The sequence below is a fragment of the Bombina bombina genome, chromosome 1 (genome assembly GCF_027579735.1).
Source record: "Bombina bombina isolate aBomBom1 chromosome 1, aBomBom1.pri, whole genome shotgun sequence".
Classification (NCBI taxonomy): domain Eukaryota; kingdom Metazoa; phylum Chordata; class Amphibia; order Anura; family Bombinatoridae; genus Bombina; species Bombina bombina.
Window position 1 is genome coordinate 1,177,368,334 of NC_069499.1, and position 20,236 is coordinate 1,177,388,569.

The 20,236-nt window shown below is 40.6% G+C and overlaps 1 protein-coding gene across 1 annotated transcript in view; it reads left to right on the plus strand.

Annotated features, from left to right (window-relative positions):
- LOC128663856 (serine/threonine-protein kinase tousled-like 2) overlaps window positions 1-20,236 on the plus strand; it is an 894,029-nt gene that overhangs the window by 9,646 nt on the left and 864,147 nt on the right. The window contains exon 2 of the mRNA XM_053718402.1: window positions 590-643. Coding sequence (XP_053574377.1) covers window positions 616-643 — 28 coding nt within the window. The 5' untranslated portion in view covers window positions 590-615. The remainder of the gene's footprint in view (window positions 1-589; window positions 644-20,236) is intronic.

Consider the following 20,236-nt stretch of genomic DNA (forward strand, 5'->3'; position numbering starts at 1 on the left):
TCTCCTTCAGTTTGCCTGATGTTGCTCTGTTAATTGGACAGCAAACAAACTTATTATTAATTTGTGAATGGACAGGATTCACATGCTGTGAACCTGTCTGTGTTTGATTGCAAATTGTGGGGAGCATCTGTTACCCCTACCCATTGTGCAACAAATTGCATGAGAGTAGGGCTTGTCAATCACCCTGGCTGAACAAATCTGGGTTGATTTTTATCCGCCAACTCCAAGTTGGCAAGAGGGTTTATGAAGCAGCGTTTCAATCCAATGCTTTATAAATATCAGTTGCAGGTTCAAATGAGCGAGCCTGCAACCGATCGGTATTAGTATTTTTCGATGAAGTAGCTGTATGCATCAAAACAAGTGTTTGATTAGTGATTGCCCACATTTTGCTACATTGTCACTATTTGGTAGTTGCATCCTGGTAAGTTCAAACCACAGTTATAACTATATATTATTATTATTATTATTTTTTGAAGATTTAAATGCTTAAATAAAATTTCATTGCTTTATTAAGGAGAATAATTTAAAATGTTTTGAAATATTTTGGATATTCCTGTGCTGAATACATCTTTTTATTAAACTTGTGCAGGCTCCTTCCTGTCCAGCAATGTAGCAATGGGAGCCAATGAGCATGACAATATATGTAAGTATCTTGCATTTCCTTCTAGCTTCAATGTGCACAGCTTCTAAACTGACTCATAAAAAAATATATATTTTAGCTTTGTTACATTTTATCCCCATGTATGGTTTTGTGAAAGCGGATTGTCTTTATATTTGGAATTAGTAGGACCTTCAAACTTCACAAAGAAACTTATATGGTGGGGAAAATATATTGAGCAAGTATACTACATTCTGAAAACATTTAGGAATCTAATTGCTGTAGCATATTCGGTTAAGCCTCACTTTGTGATTAAGGAACATTGTAACACATAAAATAGAGTTTCCGTACTTCAGTAATAGGCCACTTATGGGCAATTTAGCTACGTTGGTGGGGAAAGCTAACACATTCAACATATCCTTGAAATATTTTGAAATCTACAGTTGCTGAAGCATATTTAAATAACTGAGAAATATTTTAATGTGTAAAACAGAGTTTCTCTATATTAAGTCACTCATGGATATTGAGTTGTTTGGGAAAGCTAATATATTGAGCAAAAGGGTCATTGCTACATCTTTGAGCTGCATATAGTACCCTCACTACTTTTGATCACTATGGAACCAGCATTGCTAGCATTACTTGTGTCCCCATCCTTAAACAGCAACATTATAGCAGGCTGCCATGCTGGAGTGCTTCCTTCTTGATCCTCCCAACGGGTTATCCCCCAAGAGCGAGTCTGACCCAGGCTCAACCCCAGGCAACCCACTGTGAACAGCTATGAGCTGAGGTTGAAGACAGTACGTCAACTGTCTCTTTATGATCCATGCTGAAGCACCACCTTTTAGCTCCGTGATCGGCATTGGATCAAACTGTGCCTCAGCCTCTCTACTGGTCAGCTTTGCTGGGCTCAATCTATCGTGCTGTATTTTTGAAGGTAAGGCTGGTGCAGGCTTAGGTAGTTGACGTGACTCAGCCCGCAGGTCATTACTTTGAGGGTGTCTGGATAGCCCATATACAGCTTCAGAACTCTGAGATGTAGTGTTACTGCAAATTTACTCCTGTTTACCTCAATCTTTGACATCAGATCACCCACACTTTTTAAATACCTATACTTCGAAACAGGGTGGATTTGATTTAAAGGGACATAATACTCATATGCTAAATCACTTGAAACTGATGCAGTATAACTGTAAAAAGCTGACAGGAAAATATCACCTGAGCATCTCTATGTAAAAAAGGAAGATATTTTACCTCACAATCTGCTCAGCAGAGTAAGTTCTGTGTAAAAAGTTATACTTCACCTGCTCCCAGCTGCAGGTAAAAATAAAAAAAAATGAAGAAATGAACAGCAGCCAATCAGCATCAGCAGTGCTGAGGTCATGAACTCTTACTGTGATCTCATGAGATTTGACTTAACTCTCATGATATTTCATAGTAAGCTTCCTTTACCTGATTGGTGAAATATGAGAGTTCACGAGGCTCATCCCTTAAGCTGTCCCAGGACAGACACACTAAAATGCTGCTTAGAAATCCTTTACAATGGGATGTGGCTACTGAGGAACTTTTGAGGTAAAATATCTTTCTTTTTTACATAGAGATGTTCAGGAGATATTTTCTAGTCAGCTTTTTACAGCTATGCTGCATCACTTTCAAGTGTTTAAACATTTGGGTATTATGGCCCTTTAAATCACTAGTCCAAAAACTTTTTTTTTTTTTTTTTTTTTTTTTCTTTCTAAAATCATGGTTTTCATTTTTAGAATAACATTTAAGATGATTTTTTTCCAGTTATCAGACCATTACTGATTTGGTTATATATCAGATATGCATAGATATATTATTGGAATTAATTAAATTATTTGGAGGTGAACTTTATCCAGTTTAATTGGTTAATCATTCATATTTGATTAACTTTTCACCTGTACTTTATTGGAAGGAGAATAATTATTGCATTAATAATAATTTAAATAGTTTTATTTAACTAAAACAATAACATTATTTTTCATTTTTAATGCTTGCCCTTCCCTCACACTTAGGTCCTTGTGTAGATCTCTTCCACTCCAAACAAACTTCTATTCAGTGAGCTTCTTTAAACTTAGTATGGATTGATTCTTTATAAATAGATTTGCAGGGGATCAATGGCATTAAAGGGACAGTAAAGTCAAAATTAAACTTTCATGACTTAGAAAACATGCATTTTTTAACAATTCTCCATTTGACTTCTCTTATCTAATTAACTTTCTATATCAACGCTGTATGTTAATTTTTATAAAATGTTGTTGTGAAGAAGGGGCATGTTATTTCTGCAGGCACACATTCACAGTTTTGAGAACTACAAAACCAATAATGTGATATCTTCATAATAGAAAAAAATCTCAAATAATTTGACAGAAACCTTTAGAAGAGCATTGTGAATTGATTAATGGAATTTATTTTACAAAAAAATTACAGCCATGAAAATACAGCATCTTGCTATATAATTAAAAACTAATCTTTATTTCAAGATGAATAACCTTTAGGATTATAATGTATTTTAAATAGAAACTATATTTTTATATAGATTATTTTTTTTCCTCAAAGCATTTTATTTTAAAAAAAATCAAACAAAATAAACTGATTTTAAATAATAAAAAATAAATTGATTTGCATCCACCCTGCTTCAAAATCCTCTAGTATAAGCTTTAGGCCAATACAAAACTCGTTCATAGCAACTGTCCGCAAGGATAGTATAGTAGCTTTTAAGTCAATGTCTTGTGGATCTAATAGTTTAGTGAAAAAAATATTCTGCTCATTCTATACATTTGTTAAAAAGCTCAAAGTTCTATGTCATTTGTTAGGATAGAAATCAGTGCTGTATGGCATAGAGATCTTTAGATACACGGTGGATTGTACTAAACTTCTTCACAGCTTCCAGTAGTGTGACATAACATGGCTGCTATGCAGACGCACCTCCCAAAGAAGTAATATTTTATTTTAAGAAATCAAGCTGAATTAGAGGAACATAGACAAAAATAACACAAATGCCTTTAATATAATCTAGCTTTTTGTATTTATATAAATATTTCTACTAGTCAAAAGTATAGCCACACCTGACTGAAAAAGGGACAGTAAACACTAAATGCATTTCATGCACTTTCTCATACATTTTAAACTCCAGCTGGTATAACATTGAGTGGACTAGTAACTTTAACTCACGAGTAGTTAACTATAGCGATATTTTCCACCCCTCTATATTTGTGTGTATGTGTATATATACACATAAGAGGAGAGTGCTGGCTGTACCTGGATCCTCCCAATGTTTTTGTTTTTAAACGTTCCAAGTCCATTGGGTACCTTGCATGGCTGCTAGTGAAGGTATTTGATTATATCTACTAGCTACTGGTTGTGAAAAAGATTTTTATTTTTATCAGGGTGGAGTTGATTTAAGTCAAATTGTTTTAAAATCTGATTTAAATAACAATGTAATCATTAGTCAGTAAGATTTGATTTAAATCATGGTTTTCTACATTTCCTTCTAAATGGGAGGAGAGTCCACGGCTTCATTCATTACTTATGGGAAATAAGAACCTGGCCACCAGGAGGAGGCAGACACCCCAGCCAAAGGCTTAAATTCCTCCCCCACTTCCCTCATCCCTCAGTCATTCTTTGCCTTTCGTCACAGGAGGTTGGCAGAGAAGTGTCGGAAGATTCGGAGTAGTCTCTTATGGAGTGTAGTACTCTTCGCAATGGGACTGGAGTTTTAAGTAGTCCTGTCAGTCTCTAAGTGAAAGCTTGGGTGAAAGTTGGCCCGGAGATGCAGGGAGAGTCTTTCTGCGAAACCATCCCGACTCATTTTAACAGCTCCATAAGCAATTGGCGTTGACGAGTTTTGCTGCCTGCTTTCTACACTCAACTCCATGTCAGGAGCGATGCTACTACACTGTCGTGCTTGAGAGGCAGTGTTCCTGTTCCACGGCATAGATTCTGGTAAGATCGTTTTCATTTTTTATACACATAATGATAACGCAGAAGACAGGGTCACAGTGTGATACCTTTTATCTTTATAGAATCAAGGGTTAATATCCCTGATAGGGGATTATTGAACAGTGGGGGGTTATACATAATTATTAGGTGGCCAAGCACTATAGTGCTGGAAACCTATTGTTTTTGCTCAGATTATTATTATTGTTCCGTGTTTTTTTTTTTTTCTTCAAATGCTTATAATAACAGCGTAACTCAAAAACTCATGAAAATTGGCACAGTGTCAGAGATCTATGCTATGTATAATTCTATGCAACATAAATCTCATAGGTCATGTGATCTAGCAGCCATATTGCTTTTCGCAACAAATTTTGACAAACGCTTGAAAATCTTCTCCGGAACCGCTTATGTTAGTTGTGAAACTTGCTGTGTGTACTGCTGTACTGACCTAGAATAAAGTTTGTTCAAGAGCAGGGATTTAGTCACATGATCTTGCTGCCATTTTGAAATGTGTGAAAATCTTTAAACATCTTCTCTGAAACCGCTAAGTGCAATGGAGCGCAATTTTGCACATGTACTTTTTGCAAGGTCATCTACCAAGATTGTTAAAACTGCAAATTTTCCATAATCAACATGGCTGCAATGAGCCATTCGCCTTTTTATCGTTTAATAGTGTACATTTGCACTTTATGCATTATATTTGCACTATTTAACTATATTACAGTGCAGCAGACACATGATTACACAGTCATGACCCCTAAAGGCAATATTGCAGTCCAAATTCGCACTGCGCAGTCGCCTAAGTGAAATAAAACATTTGCAAATTTTCTTGAAACTTCTGCAAATTGTAGAGGTCTATAGTTATGCATTATATTTGCACTATTTAACTATATTACAGTGCAGCAGACGCATGATTACACATAGTCATGACCCCTAAAGGCAATATTGTAGTCAAAATTTGCACTGCGCAGTCGCCTTCGTGAAATAAAACATTTGCAAATTTTCATTAAACTTCTGCAAATTGTAGAGGTCTATAGTGAGCTTTATTATGTGCAATTAGAAAGCCATACATTGCATCACTTGGCAGCCATTTTGTTTCGTATGCGCTGTTTTTAAAAACTACAAAAATCTTCTTCTCCGAAACCGTTTATGGGACAGACTTGAAATTTTGTTTATAAAATTCTTATGACTAACATTCAGATTTGTTAAAGAGAAGTTGATAGGTCATGTGGTTTGGCAGCCATTTTGAATTGTTCAAAAACGCTTAAAGGAACACTGTACCCAAAATTTTTCTTTCGTGATTCAGATTGAGCATGAATTTTTAAGCAACTTTCTAATTTACTCCTATTATCAAATTTTCTTCATTCTCATGGTATCTTTATTTGAAATGCAAGAATGTAAGTTTAGATGCCGGCCCATTTTTGGTGAACAACCTGGGTTGTCCTTGCTGATTGGTGGATAAATGCATCCACCAATAAAAAAGTGCTGTCCAGAGTACTGAAACCAAAAAAAAGCTTAGATGCCTTTTTCAAATAATGATAGCAAGAGAGAGAAGAAAAATTGATAATAGGAGTAAATTAGAAAGTTGCTTAAAATTGCATGCTCTTTCTGAATTACAAAAGAAAAAATTTGGGATCAGTGTCCCTTTAACAATATTTTTAAACTAATAATAAAACAAAAAAACATTTTACAAAATGCTTTTTTTTGCCATGTTTGACATCTATGGTGAGAACTATTGTGCATAATATGGAGTTTTCTGTTTTCATCTACTGTTTGCAAGATGACTGCCTTCTGATGGAAAGTTAGACATGCAATCTACTTACAGTTAGCAGAATCCAGCAGTAGCTTAACTCAAATTCCACAGCAGAGATTTAGGAATCCTTCAAGCTTTATTGTTGCAAAACAAGAATTCTGGGGTTCCAGAAGTGGTAATTGCCAGGTAAAAAGAATTTGCCACTACAAAGCTATTGGCAGAAAGTTCTAGCAAACTTTACACATTGAAAGTGAAACTAATTTACACACACAAGTGAAAAAATGGAGGCAGGAAGTGACCTCAAAAAGGTCAGAGGTAGAACAGAGAATATACATTAAATTGAATACAATAATAAAACGTAACACTAGAGGGAGCACAAGAACTAAAATAGCACTTAAAGATGTACATATGAATATATGGACAGAACATGGAGGCTGTATATCATATTATCTGGCAGCCATTTTGTTTTATGCGAACCTTTTAAAAATCTATTTTCTCTGCTACTGCTTATGTTAGAACTGTGAAACTAGCCGTATAACCTTATATTGTGATATAGTCACATTTGTTCATGTTGAAGGAATTGGTCACAAGCTATGGCAGCCATATTGGTTTACACGAAAATTTCGAAATTGTGATTTCTTTGCAACCGCTTATGTTAAAGCTGTGAAATTTGCTGTATAGCTATATTGTGTGACTTAGCAGCTTGTATGCCATTGCAAAGGCGATGCACGTGGCCACCTCTATTGCTGCTTGCAGCTATATTATTATTTGTTATTGCTTGTACTATTATTATTTCTTTTACAAGATATACCGAGTCCACGGTTTCATCCTTTACTTGTGGGATATATTCCTCCTGCTAACAGGAAGTGGCAAAGAGCACCACAGCAGAGCTGCTATATAGCTTCTCCCCCCAGTCATTCTCTTTGCCTATGCATAGTAATAGGAAGGGTGAAGTTTGTGGTGATAAGAGAGTTTATTTTGCTTCAAGCAGTGGTGCCTTCCGTTTAGGTTCCTGTCTTGTCCCTCCCTTTCATCCGTGTCCTAAAGCTTTGGTATTGGTATCCCACAAGTGAAGGATGAAACCATGGACTCGGCATATCTTGTAAAAGAAAAGGAAATTTATGCTTACCTGTTAAATTGATTTCTTTTACGATATACCGAGTCCACGGCCCACCCTGTCTTTTTGAGACAGGACTTATTTTTATATAAACTTCAGTCACCTCTGCACCTTAATGGTTCTTTCTCTTCCTATACCTTCGGTCAAATGACTGGGGGGAGGAGTTAGGGGAGGAGCTATATAGCAGCTCTGCTGTGGTGCACTTTGCCACTTCCTGTTAGCAGGAGGAATATATCCCACAAGTAAAGGATGAAACCGTGGACTCTGTATTTCGTAAAAGAAATCAATTTATCAGGTAAGCATAAATTTCCTTTTTTCCGCCGTTTTTTTCAAATGCTTATAATAACCACAGCATAACGAAAACTCATGAAACTTGGCACATTGCTAGAGATCTATGCTGTGCATAATCCTGTGCAACATAAATCTCATAGGTCATGTGATCAGGCAGCCATATTGTTTTTTTGACAAATTTTGACAAACGCTTGAAAATCTTCTTCTCTGGAACCGCTTATGTTACAGTTGTGAAACTTGCTGTGTTTACTGCTGTACTGACCTAGAATAAAGTTTGTTCAAGAGAAGTGATTTAGTCACATGATCTAGCTGCCATTTTGAAAAGTGCGAAAATATTTAAACATCTTCTCTGAAACAAGTTTGCACATGTGCTCTTTGCAAGGTCATCTACCAAGTTTGTTCAAACTGCGAGCTTTCTATCATCAACATGGCTGCTGTAAGCCATTCACCTTTTTATTGTTTAATTGCGTAAATTTGCACTTTATGCATTTTTACACTTAACTATATGTTACAGAGGTCTATATTGAGCATTAGTATGTGCAATTTAAAAGCCATACATTGCATAGCTTGGCGGCCATTTTGTTTTGTATGTGCCGTTTTTAAAAACTACACACTTGCAATTTTGTTTAGAGAGTTATCTTATGACTAACATTCAGATTTGTTCAATAGAAGGTATGTCATGTAGTTTGGCAGCCATTTTGAATTGTTAAAAAATGATTAACAATATCTTTAAATTAATAATAAAACAAAAACCGCTTTACATAAATGCTTTATTTTTGTTATGTTTGACATCTATGGTGAGAACTATTATGCATAATATGGAGGCTGTATATCCTATGATTAGGCAGCCATTTTGTTTTATGCGGCAATTTCGAAAATCTATTTTCTCTGCAACTGCTTATGTTAGAACTGTGAAACTTGCTGTATAACCTTATAGTGTGACCTAGAGTCAGTTGTTCACGTAGAAGGAATTGGTCTCAAGCTGTAGTAGCCATATTGGTTTATGCGAAAACTTCGAAAATGTGTTTTCTTTGCAACTGCTTATGTTAAAGCTACGAAATTTGCTGTATAACTATATATTGTGACCTAGAGCTACGTCTGTTCGTGTTGAAAGTATTGGTCATATGGTGTGGCAACCATCTTAAAAAAACGCAAAAATGTGTTTTTATTTGCAACCGATTATGTTAGAGCTCTAAAACTTGCTGATTAGCTTTATATTGTGACTTAGCTGCTTGTATGCCATTGCAAAGGCTATGCGCTTGGCCACCTCTATCGCTGCTTGCAGCTATATTGTTGTCATTGCTGCATCATGTTTGAGATGAGGCTCTGGCAATGGGTGGACTTAGTTTCACTTCTGGGAGTATTTGCGCGGCAGATTTGGCGCATTTTCTCCCTAGTGCAGGGGCGCTCCTGCGAGGCATTCCTTGGCCTACTCGACTTCCTTGCTTGACTGGCGGTGCAGGAGACGTAAAGGTTTCTGTGGTCCTGGTCATAGGAGGTGGTGAGTGCCCTGGCCATTAGATATAAGGGTGCCATTTTTTAATATTTATAACTAGTCCGTAATAAAGCCGTAAGCTATGGAGGACTCTGATGCGTTAGCGGGTACTCCCACTTTAACTAAGTCTAATTGTGTTTATTGTGAGTATGTTCCGATAGATCCACCTGCTCAACTATGTTCCACATGCCTTGATAAAGTCATGACATCTAGAAAGAATAGGATGTCTAGTACTACTGAGCCGTCCACCTCTGAGGGTTCCCTGTCCCGTGAGGTGCATTCCCTACATTTTATCTCTGAGTACACATGCAGCGCCCCAGGTCATGACTATTTCTCCTACTAGAGAGATCAGTTGGCAGTCAGATTTTGCAGATCAACTGCAAACGGCGGTCTCTAAGGTGATTAGTGCCTTACCACGTTCTGCCAAGCGTAAGGTAGAATATGGCGATACGACCCAGGCATCTACGCCAGTGGATATTTCGGAAAGTTTTATCCGCTGATGACGACTCCGACTCTTTGGAGGACGTTCTTTCTGGGTCGGAGTCTGTCATCTAAAGCTCCAATGGCAGAGGAGCCTGACTTTCGGTTTAGGATGGAAAATTTGCGCTTTTTGCTGAGGCAAGTGCTTGCTACCCTCGAGGTTCCGGAACCAAAGCTACCGGAGGAACCTTAGATTCCTAAGCTTGATAAAGTATATGAGGACAGGGTGGTGCCTCAGACCTTCTCGGTTCCTGTTAAGATGGCTAACATTATTAAGAATGAATGGGAGAGATTAGGTTCTTTCCCCTTCTTTCTTTAAGAAGCTGTTCCCCGTCCCGGACTCTCCGCTCGAGCTATGGGGGACTGTCCCTAAGGTGAATGGTGCTATCTCTACGCTCGCAAAGTGGACGACGATTCCTCTTGAGGATAGTTCGTCGTTTAAAGAGCCCATGGATAAAAAGTTAGAGAACATGTTAAAAAAAAAAAAATAAAAAAAAAAAAAAAAATGTTTCAACATACAGGGTTTGTTTTTCAGCCGGCAGCGGCGGTAGCTGTCTGACATGGTCGAGAGGGAGACTCCCTTCGAGGAGATACAGGAGAGAATTAAGGCTTTGAGGGTTGCTAATTCTTTTATTTGTTATGCCAATATGCAAATTATTCACCTGAACGCTAAGGTGTCAGGTTTTTCCGTATTAGCCCGCAGGGCTCTGTTTCTAAAGTTGTGGTCTGCGTAGACTGCTATCCCTTCCATTTCAGGGAAAGATCCTGCTCGGTCCAGGATTGGACACGATCATATCCACGGTTAAGGGAGGCAAGGGCGCTTTTCTACCGCAGGATAAGAAGGCTAAGGGATCTACTTTTCGTCCGGCCAAGGCCCAACACCAACAGCCCACCGCGAAAGCAGATCAGTCCAAGGGCACTTGGAAATCAGCTCAGTCTTGGAATAAGTCCAAGAAGAACAAGAAGCCTGCCGAAACAGTTGGCATGAAGGGGCGGCCCCCGACCGGTTTCTGGGCCAAGTAGGAGGCAGATTATCTCTCTTCTCAGAAGCCTGGTTGCAGGATGTTCAGGACCCTTGGGTTCTGGAGGTTGTTGCCCAAGGATACAGGATAGGGTTCAGATCTCATCCGCCCAGGGGCAGATTCCTCTTGTCAAACCTGTCTTTCAGTCCAGAAAAAAGAGATGCCTTTCTGGAATGTGTGAGGGATCTCTCCTCCCTCGGAGTAATTGTACCAGTACCCCCAGCAGAAAGGGGTCTAGGGTACTATTCAAACCTTTTCGTGGTCACAAAGAAGGGCACGTTCCGCCCGATTCTGGACCTAAAATGTTTAAACACATTTCTGGCTGTTCCACCGTTCAAAATGGAAACGATCAGATCTATTCTGCCCCTAGTTCCAGAGGGTCAGTTTATGACAATAGACTTGAAGGATGGAAAGCAAACGATCTACGGCGCTCACCTGCACCACGTGTGTATCCGGCAGCGTTTCTTCAGCGTGCACACGTCAAAGAGAGCCTGTTCCTGTTAGAGGGTGCAGCTGGAAAGCGTCCCCGTTAGAACGCAAACAAAGTTCCAGTATGTACAAATTCCACAGCAACTCCTACTCACAGGAAATAAAAGTCCTTAGTATAAGATAAAAAACTTGATCTTTATTGGTGGTGAATACAAGATAAAACCATGGGGGAGCAAGCAGCTCACATCAGCAGGAAAGAGTATCCGGTAGTGCAGGAAACAGCAGACATGTTTCGTGTGGGATCTCCACACTTGTTCACTGCTATAATCTGCACTTACCGGAATGCCCTTATTAAAGGGATACGCTTCAAAAATTAAATTAAACACACATGTGATAATTAACACCTTCCTGCCTGTATAGTGAAGTTAATTTACATTACATCAGTAAAGAGTGGCTATACAATTAGATCATACTACATATGAATAATATATATCAAAAATATCTACGATACTATGATCCAATAAAATGGGGGATCAGAACAAGACAACACAAATACAATTTAACAAAGTTTATGTACTAAGGATAATCAAATAAATAAATTGACATCTGACTCCATGTTTATTCCTAGAGGATGTCTGGTATTAAGTGTAAATATCCACTGAGCCTCCTTGTAACTAAGTTTGTACTCCCTATCCCCACCTCTCTTGTGTCTGGGGACATAGTCAATTGCCTGAAAGGATGCCAATGATGAATCTGCATCATGCATATTTTTAAAGTGTTTTGCCACTGGAGTAAAAACCTCGGGATTATCAATGTCCCTAATATGCTCTAGTGCTCTATCTCTGAGCATCCTTTTAGTTTTTCCTACATATTGGATTTGGCACCCCCTACAGGTCAGGAGATATACTACATGTGTGGAATTGCAGTTTAAATTGTATCTAATTTGATAGGTGTTATTAGAGACAGAGGATTTGAACAATTCACCCTCTGTGACATAATTGCAAGTCTTACAGATTCTAGACTTGCATCTGTAAAAGCCTAACCTCTTAGGCAACCAAGTACGCATATTGCGTTCAGGTAGTTGAGAGGGAGCCACCATGTTTCCTATGGTTTTTGCTTTTCTTGCGACAAATTTACATCCATTACTCGCCACCTTCTCCAGACTGGGGTCAGTGGCAAGAATGGGTAAACATTCTTTTACAAGGTTACAGATTTTGTGGAATTCTTGACTGTACGGAGTGCTAAAAATTAGCTTGTCCCCACTAGTCTGTGTTTTGGAGCGGGCTAAATCAGCCCGCTTGTATTTCAAAAGAATATCACGTGGTATTAAAGTGACTTCTTCTCTGGTTGTCTTTAGTAGGTTGATTGGGTAATCACGCTCAGAGAGTCTCTCATCCAAAATATCAATTTGTTCCCTGTATGTTACATCATTGGAACAGATTCTTTTGGTCCGTATATATTGGCCTTTTGGTATGGCCTTCAGGACGTGTCGTGGGTGGCATGATTTGTAATTTAAAATTGTATTGCCACCCGTTGGTTTTCTATAAAGGCAGGTGTCAATGGTGCGTGTTGATACATTTGCCCTAAGCTCAATGTCCAAAAAAATAATTTGAGATTCATGTTGCTCAAAAGTAAATTTAAGATTTGCTTCGTTATTATGCAAATATTTGACAAAATTGACAACACTATCTTCATCCCCATTCTACACCAGCAGCAGATCATCTATATACCGGCCAAAGTAAATAATATGATTTTTGAAAGGGTTGTCACCCCCATAGACATGGAACAGCTCCCACCATCCCATATAGAGATTGGCGTAGGAGGGGGCAAACTTAGCCCCCATAGCTGTTCCACGTCTCTGGAGGTAACAACACCCCTCAAACAAAAAGAAATTATGAGTAAGTAAAAATTCAATGGCCAGAATAAGAAATTGCTTAATGTTTTCAGAGTAATTTGAATGATTATCCAAAAGAAAAGAAACTGCATTCAATCCCTGCTGGTGTGGAATGGAGGTGTAAAGGGACACCACGTCTATGGTAACAAAACGATAGCTTTGTTCCCACTCAATAGCCGATACAGTTCTCAGAACCTGAGTTGCATCTCTGATGTAACTCATAAGATTACAGACCAAAGGCTGCAAAAGGGAATCAACAAATTCCGAGAGTGGTTCCAATAGAGAACCTACCCCAGATATAATGGGGCGTCCAGGGGGCCAAGGATGCTTACCTTCATGTGCCAATCCACAGGGACCACTTCAGGTTCCTGAGATTTGCATTCCTGGACCAACAGATTCTTCACAAAGGTTCTGGGGGCGCTACTTGCAGTGGCCAGATCCAGAGGAATTGCTGTAGCGCCCTATCTGGATGACATCCTAGTCCCAGGCTCCGTCGTTCAGTCTCGCAGAGGATCACTCAAGGGCTCTTCTTTTGCTCCAATCCCACGGTTGGAAGATAAACTCAGGAAAGTGCTCCCTGATTCCCAGCAACAGGGGGGTGGAGTTCCTGGGAACGATAATATATTCTATATCCATGAGGATATTTCTCACAGATCAGCGACACAGGAAGATTGTGTCCACCTGTCTTGCCCTTCAGTCCTACTCCAGTCCCTCTGTGGCTCAGAGTATGGAGGGGATCGGGCTCATGGTGTCTTGCATCAATGTCATTCCATTCGCCAGGTTCCACCTCAGACCTCTTCAGTTATGCATATTGAGTCAGTGGAACGGCAATCATACAGACCTATCCCAATGGATTTCTTTGGACGTTCGGATGAGGGAATCCCTCTCTTGGTGGATCCGTCTGGAATAACTGTCCCAAGGGACGTCCTTCCTGAGACCGTCCTGGGAGATTGTGACTACGGACGCGATTCTGGCAGGATGGAGAGCTGTTTTGGGTGTCAGGATGGCACAGGGAAAATAGTCTCGAGATGAGTCTCTCCTTCCGATCAATATTCTGGAACTTCGAGCGATCTACAATGTATCTACATCAACCACCAGGGGGGGGGGACGAGAAGCTCTCTGGCAATAATAGAGGTTTCTCGGATATTGGAATGTGCAGAGTCCCACAACTGCTTGCTCTCAGCAATTTACATTTCGGGTGTGGACAACTGGGAAGCGGATTTCCTCAGGCAATCCTTCCATTCGGGGGAATGGTCTCTCCATCCCGAGGTGTTTGCGGGGATTTGTCGCAGATGGGAGACGCCGGAGATAGACCTCATGGCGTCCAGACGCAATTGCAAGCTACCCAAATACGGGTCGCGATCCAGGGATCCCCAGGCAGAGCTGATAGTTGCCTTGGGGGTTCACCCTAGTTTACATTTTTTTTTTTCACCGTTGCCACTTCTATCTCGTGTAGTGGCCCGCATCAAGCAGGAGCAAGCTAAGGCTATTCTGATTGCTCCGTCGTGGCCGCAGAAGACTTTGTTTGCGGATGTGGTGGGGATGTCATCTTCTCCTCCATGGAGGTTACCCTGTTGCAGGGATCTGTTGGTACAGGGTCCCTTTCAACATCAAAATCTAGATTCTCTGAGGCTTACTGCGTGGAAATTGAACGCTTAGACTTGGCCAAGAGAGGGTTTTCTGAGAGAGAGTGATTGATGCACTCGTTTAGGCTAGAAAGCCGGTCACTCGTCGCATCTATCATAAGGTGTGAAGGACTTGCTTGTCCTGGTGTGAGAAGCATGGATATTCTTGGCACAAGGTTAAGGTATCCAGGATTCTGTCCTTCCTCCAGGATGCATTGGAAAAAGGACTTGCCACCAGTTCTTTGAAGGGACAGATTTCGGCATTATCTGTTTTGTTGCACAAGAGGCTCGCTGAGCTTCCTGATATTCAGTCCTTTGTTTAGGCTCTGTCTAGAATCAGACCTGTTTTTAGACAGTCCGCTCCTCCCTGGAGCTTAAACTTGGTTCCGAGGATATTGCAGAGGGTTCTCTTTGAACCTATGCACTCTATTGACATTAAGATTCTTTCATGGAAGGTTCTCTTTGTGTTGGCTATTGCATTGGCTCGCAGAGTCTCTGAGTTGGCGGCCTTGCAATTTGAGCCTCCTTATTTGATTTTTCACGCTGATGAGGCTTTTTCTGCGCACTGGTTTGGGATTTCTTCCCAAAGTTGTGTCTAACCGTAACATCAATCAGAAAATAGTAGTTCCTTCTTTGTGTCCTAACCCCTCTTCTCCTAAGGAGAGGTTACTTCATAATTTGGACGTTTTCTGAGCCTTGAAGTTTTATCTTCAGGCTACAAAAGAATTCAGACAATCTACATCTGTTTGTGGTCTATGGTCCTCAACCAAAAGGACAAAAAAGTAGAAGAAGCATTCTGCCCCTTCTTTGTCCTTTTGGTTGAGGAACTTGATTTGCTTAGCCTATGAGACCAGCGGGACATGAGCCTCCTTAGAGGATCACGGCTCATTTGACTAGAACTGTTGCTTCTTCTTGGGCCTTTAAGAATGAGGCCTCTATGGAGCAGATTTGTAAGGCGGCTACCTGGTCCTCCTTACATACCTTTTACAAGGTTTTACAAATTTGACGTTTTTGCTTCGGCGGAAGCTGTTTTTGGGAGAGAGGTTTTACAGGCTTGTGGTGCCCTCAGATTAGGGTCCGCATTTTTTTGCCCTACTGTTTCTCATTGTGTCCTCTAGAGCTTGGGTATTTGTTCCCACAAGTAATGAATGAAGCTGTGGACTCTACTCCCCTTTAGATGGGAAAACATAAATTATGCTTACCTGATAATTTTATTTCCATCGAGGGTAGGAGAGTCCATGGCTCCCGCCCGTTGCTCTGGTGGGCGGACCTAAATTTAATGTTTGTTGTTCTGGCACCATTTATACCCTGATATTTCTCCTACTGTTCCTTGTTCCCTCGGCAGAATGACTGGGGGATGAGGGAAGTGGGGGAGGTAATTTTAAGCCTTTGGCTGGGGTGTCTTTGCCGCCTCCTGGTTCTTATTTCCCACAAGTAATGAATGAAGCCTTGGACTCTCCTCCCCTCAATGGAAATAAAATTATCAGGTAAGCCAGGGGCGGAATTGTCGGTGATGTAGCGGTCGCGATGGGGGCCCCATCTTTCCCCCCCCCCCAAAATGTCTTGCTTTTTTATTAAAATGTATTGTATTAGAATATATATTGTATTACTGAGTCTGTACTTAAAGACTAGAAGATGGGGTGGGGTCTCACGTTTGTGCCGTGCGTGGTGTGACTTAGTGTGTTGTCACGATTGTGTGAACTGCCTGGAAGGAGCCGTTACTACAGTTAGTAAGTTCTTTTCTGGTATATACAGGCTGCCGGGAGCCCCTGCAGTGCTGCAATATATGTAGACCGACCGGGTGTGGATGACCACACTAGCCAGGCGCCATGCGCACAGTGCTGCCTGCATGCAATTTTGAGTAAACAGTTAGAGGCGGCAGGAGCACCATGTGGACACATGGGTGTGGAGGCGGCATGGCAATTCAGGCAGGCTAAGGCTATTAGAGGATTATTATTACAGGACTATAATTTCATGTAAGTAAGCGTTGCTATTTTTATTATAATCAAATTTTGCAAGTATGTCTAGAGAGGGCCTTGCCTACATATAACATTGCATTTCTGTACCAATGTCAGACGCCCATTTTCCCTTTCATATGTAAATTTTAAGTGGGTATGCTCTGCAGGGTCATGTTAACATATCAACTAAATTCTGAGGCATTTCTGACACTTTCACAAACGTCTGCTATAAAGTGACAGTACAGTAACATTCTTTTACTTGAATGACTCCTCCTGTTCCTTTTTGTGCTGTTCCTTTTAAAGGGACAGTCTAGGCCAAAATAAACTTTCATGATTCAGATAGAGCATGTAATTTTAAACCATTTTCAAATTTACTTTTATCACCAATTTTGCTTTGTTCTCATATGTTCATATGCTAATTTCTTAGACCTTGAAGCCCACCTCTTTCAGATTGCTTTTTAACAGTTTTTCACCACTAGAGGGTGTTAGTTCACGTATTTCATATAGATAACACTGTGCTCGTGCACGAGAAGTTATCTGGGAGCAGGCACTGATTGGCTAGACTGCAAGTCTGTCAAAAGAACTGAAAAAAGGGGCAGTTTGCAGAGGGCGGGCGGAGCCGGCCGAAGACGAACATGGCCACAGTTTAGTTAAGCTCCGGTATAACCTGCTACGGAGGACAGCCTCCCAGGGGTGAAACCCGAACGAAACACTACAGATAGGCATGTGTTAATGCCCGATCAGAAGAGGGACACCGGATCGCTACCCAGACACATGCATAATTAAACGGAGCCCAGCAAACAACATCTGAAGTACCGACCCTGTGTAAATCTACCTTGGGTGTCGCAGCGGCTTCAGCTGGCCCTTTGCAGAGAGCCGTATCGGCCGGTTCCTACTGGCACATGAAGGGAGAAGTGTAAGTACTCTCCTATGAGAGGCTCAGCCACAAATACACTGAATCTTCACAATATATAAATCTTGCAGTGCACTGACTCCGGAACTTAGGCCGCATTTTTCTTTTTATACTAGTGGGAGACACAGGTCTGCGCATGTTAGCTTCCACCAGATCCTCAGTTAGTACAAGCTTCCCCTTGAAATAGAGACTTATCCATGCAAATAATTTGAGTACTTTGCATTTATGCTCATCGCTTATACGGGTCACTAACAGAATAGGACTCTGCAGACTGAGCGTTACAAGACAAGCAATCACTCTGCTAGAGACCATACATTAGAACTAGCAGGATATTATATCTGCCTTTGAGGCTCCTCATTTCTCGCTATGGCGGCAAGAAATAAAGCAAAAGGGGATAAAAGCACAAAACCACTATCATCGCAAGGGAATAAATTTAACGCATTTTTTAAGACCATGGAAGGCCCTAATACCTGCACAGAGGATGTAGCTTTGTCAGACATGGTGGATAGAGCGGATGAACCCACTAACAGAGCAGAGAACCAACCCATGGCGATCACTAAAGCAGACTTGAGCTCTCTACCCACCAAAGATGACCTTTCAAACTTCATTGCCCAAGTCAACAACACTATAAAAGAAGGGCTAGCTGGAGTGAAACGGAAGGTTAATGCATTGGGCCATAGAGTACTTCAATTAGAGGAGCAATATGAGGAGACCTCAAAGACCGCGGATAACATGGCGGCTGAGCTTGAACAACAGAACTCCACCATTTTACAACTACAGGCTCAGGTTGAAGACCTTGATAAGAGGGGCAGACGCCAAAATTTGAGAATCAGAGGCGTCTGAACAAATCCAATCTGCTCAAATACCATCATACTTGCAGAACTTATTCAAATATCTTTTGGAACTGAAGGCGGATGAGAATATTCCACTAGATAGGGCCCACAGGGCACTAAGAGCTAAACCACCTCCATTAGCTCCTCCCAGAGATATCGTAATTTGTTGCCACAGATTCAGACAAAGAGAAAATCTTATAGGCTGCCCGCAAGAAATCTCCAATTCGTTTCGGAGACGACTCTATTCAGATTTATGCTGACTTAAGCGCACTAACATTAGCAAAACGTAAAGAAGCACGTTTTTTAACCCTGCATCTCTCAGATCTGAATATTCAATACAGATGGGGGTTTCCTTTTGCCATTAAAGTGATGAAGGGAGATAAAATCCATACATATAGAGATTCAGAGGATCTTGAAGAGTTCTGCCGCCAATTGGTTATACCACAGCCATCCCTGCCATCATTAAAGGACAGTAACAAAGACGGTAGAATACAAGCCAACATCCCACCAAGGCCGCAAAGACCAGAATGGGTTACAGTCCCGAAGAAAAAGAGAAACACTACTTCCCAAAAGCAGACTCAGACAGAGAGAGAGTCTGATTCATCTCAAGGTTTCCCAGAGTGAAGGGCCTCTGTTGGTCGGCGGCATATATGTGACTTGGATAATTTGACAACGGCCTTGCAAGTTTAAATATGCTGGCCTCATCTATACAGTACTTTTTCATGACCGCTGCTCTGTTTAACTTGACACTTAGAGTCCCGGTTCTCTGTATCCCTTAACACCCCACATGTTTACTTAATGTTTATATCGTCCTCCGGGCAAGGTCCGGTCAGTACTTGTTTACTAGCCCATTTCCCCCCTTAGATAGCGTCGGAGCTATCATTCCTTAGCCACTGAGTTTTCTTTGGTTATGCAGAATCTACTTAATGTTTATATATTATCTGCTATAAAAATTGTACCTCTTGTTATGCACATGTTATGCCATGTTATCACTCATGTCTTTTCTCTATTTTCATTTTTACTTGTCAGCTCGGTCCCCGCCATGGGGGGCGGTACATGCAATTTAACCACCTGTGTCCTTATGTCTGTCCATGCCCCTTCTCCGCCTTTCATTGGAGAGCACACTGTATCCTCAACTGACCAACCATATCAGGTAAGACCCCAAACTCATGCACACCCTGACCACCCAGTTGACTACCCATGACTTGTAAGGCTCTTGTAGTATTATCTCAGAACACAAAAGGCCTCAACTCACCTACCAAACGCTCTGTAGCACTAAAATGCTTCGCTAAACAAAAGGACTCGATAGTCTTTGTTCAAGAGACTCATTTTTTAAAAGAAGCGGAGCCAAAATTTTAATCGAAACACCATCCGTTGAGTTTCTTTAATTCTCTTCCTAACAAAAAAAAAAGAAAAACGGAGTAGGCATACTTATACACAAAAATTTGCAGTTTAAGTTAACGCATAGCATAATGGACGAGGATTGTAGAATCCTTATCCTGATTGGTACCCGTTTCAACAACCCGGTGACCCTAGTGAACGTTTATGCGCCCAACTCTAAAATTCAATTTTTTTTCATTATCTCCTGAAATTGGTAGCGGACAACAGAAAGGGGACCTTAATATTGGGGGGAGACATAAACACAGCACTCGACCCGAGGTTAGATACATCTGCTAACAATCCTCAATCAAAGATCAGACCACCCAACGCAATATATAATTGCCTATCTCAGTTAGGTCTAATAGATATATGGAGAGTACAGCACCCTATCCAAAGAAACTACACTTTTTACTCCCATCCCTGGTCGGTCTACTCGAGAATAGACTTTTATATTAATAGATAGAAATCACTTATCTTTAGTGAGGGACTCA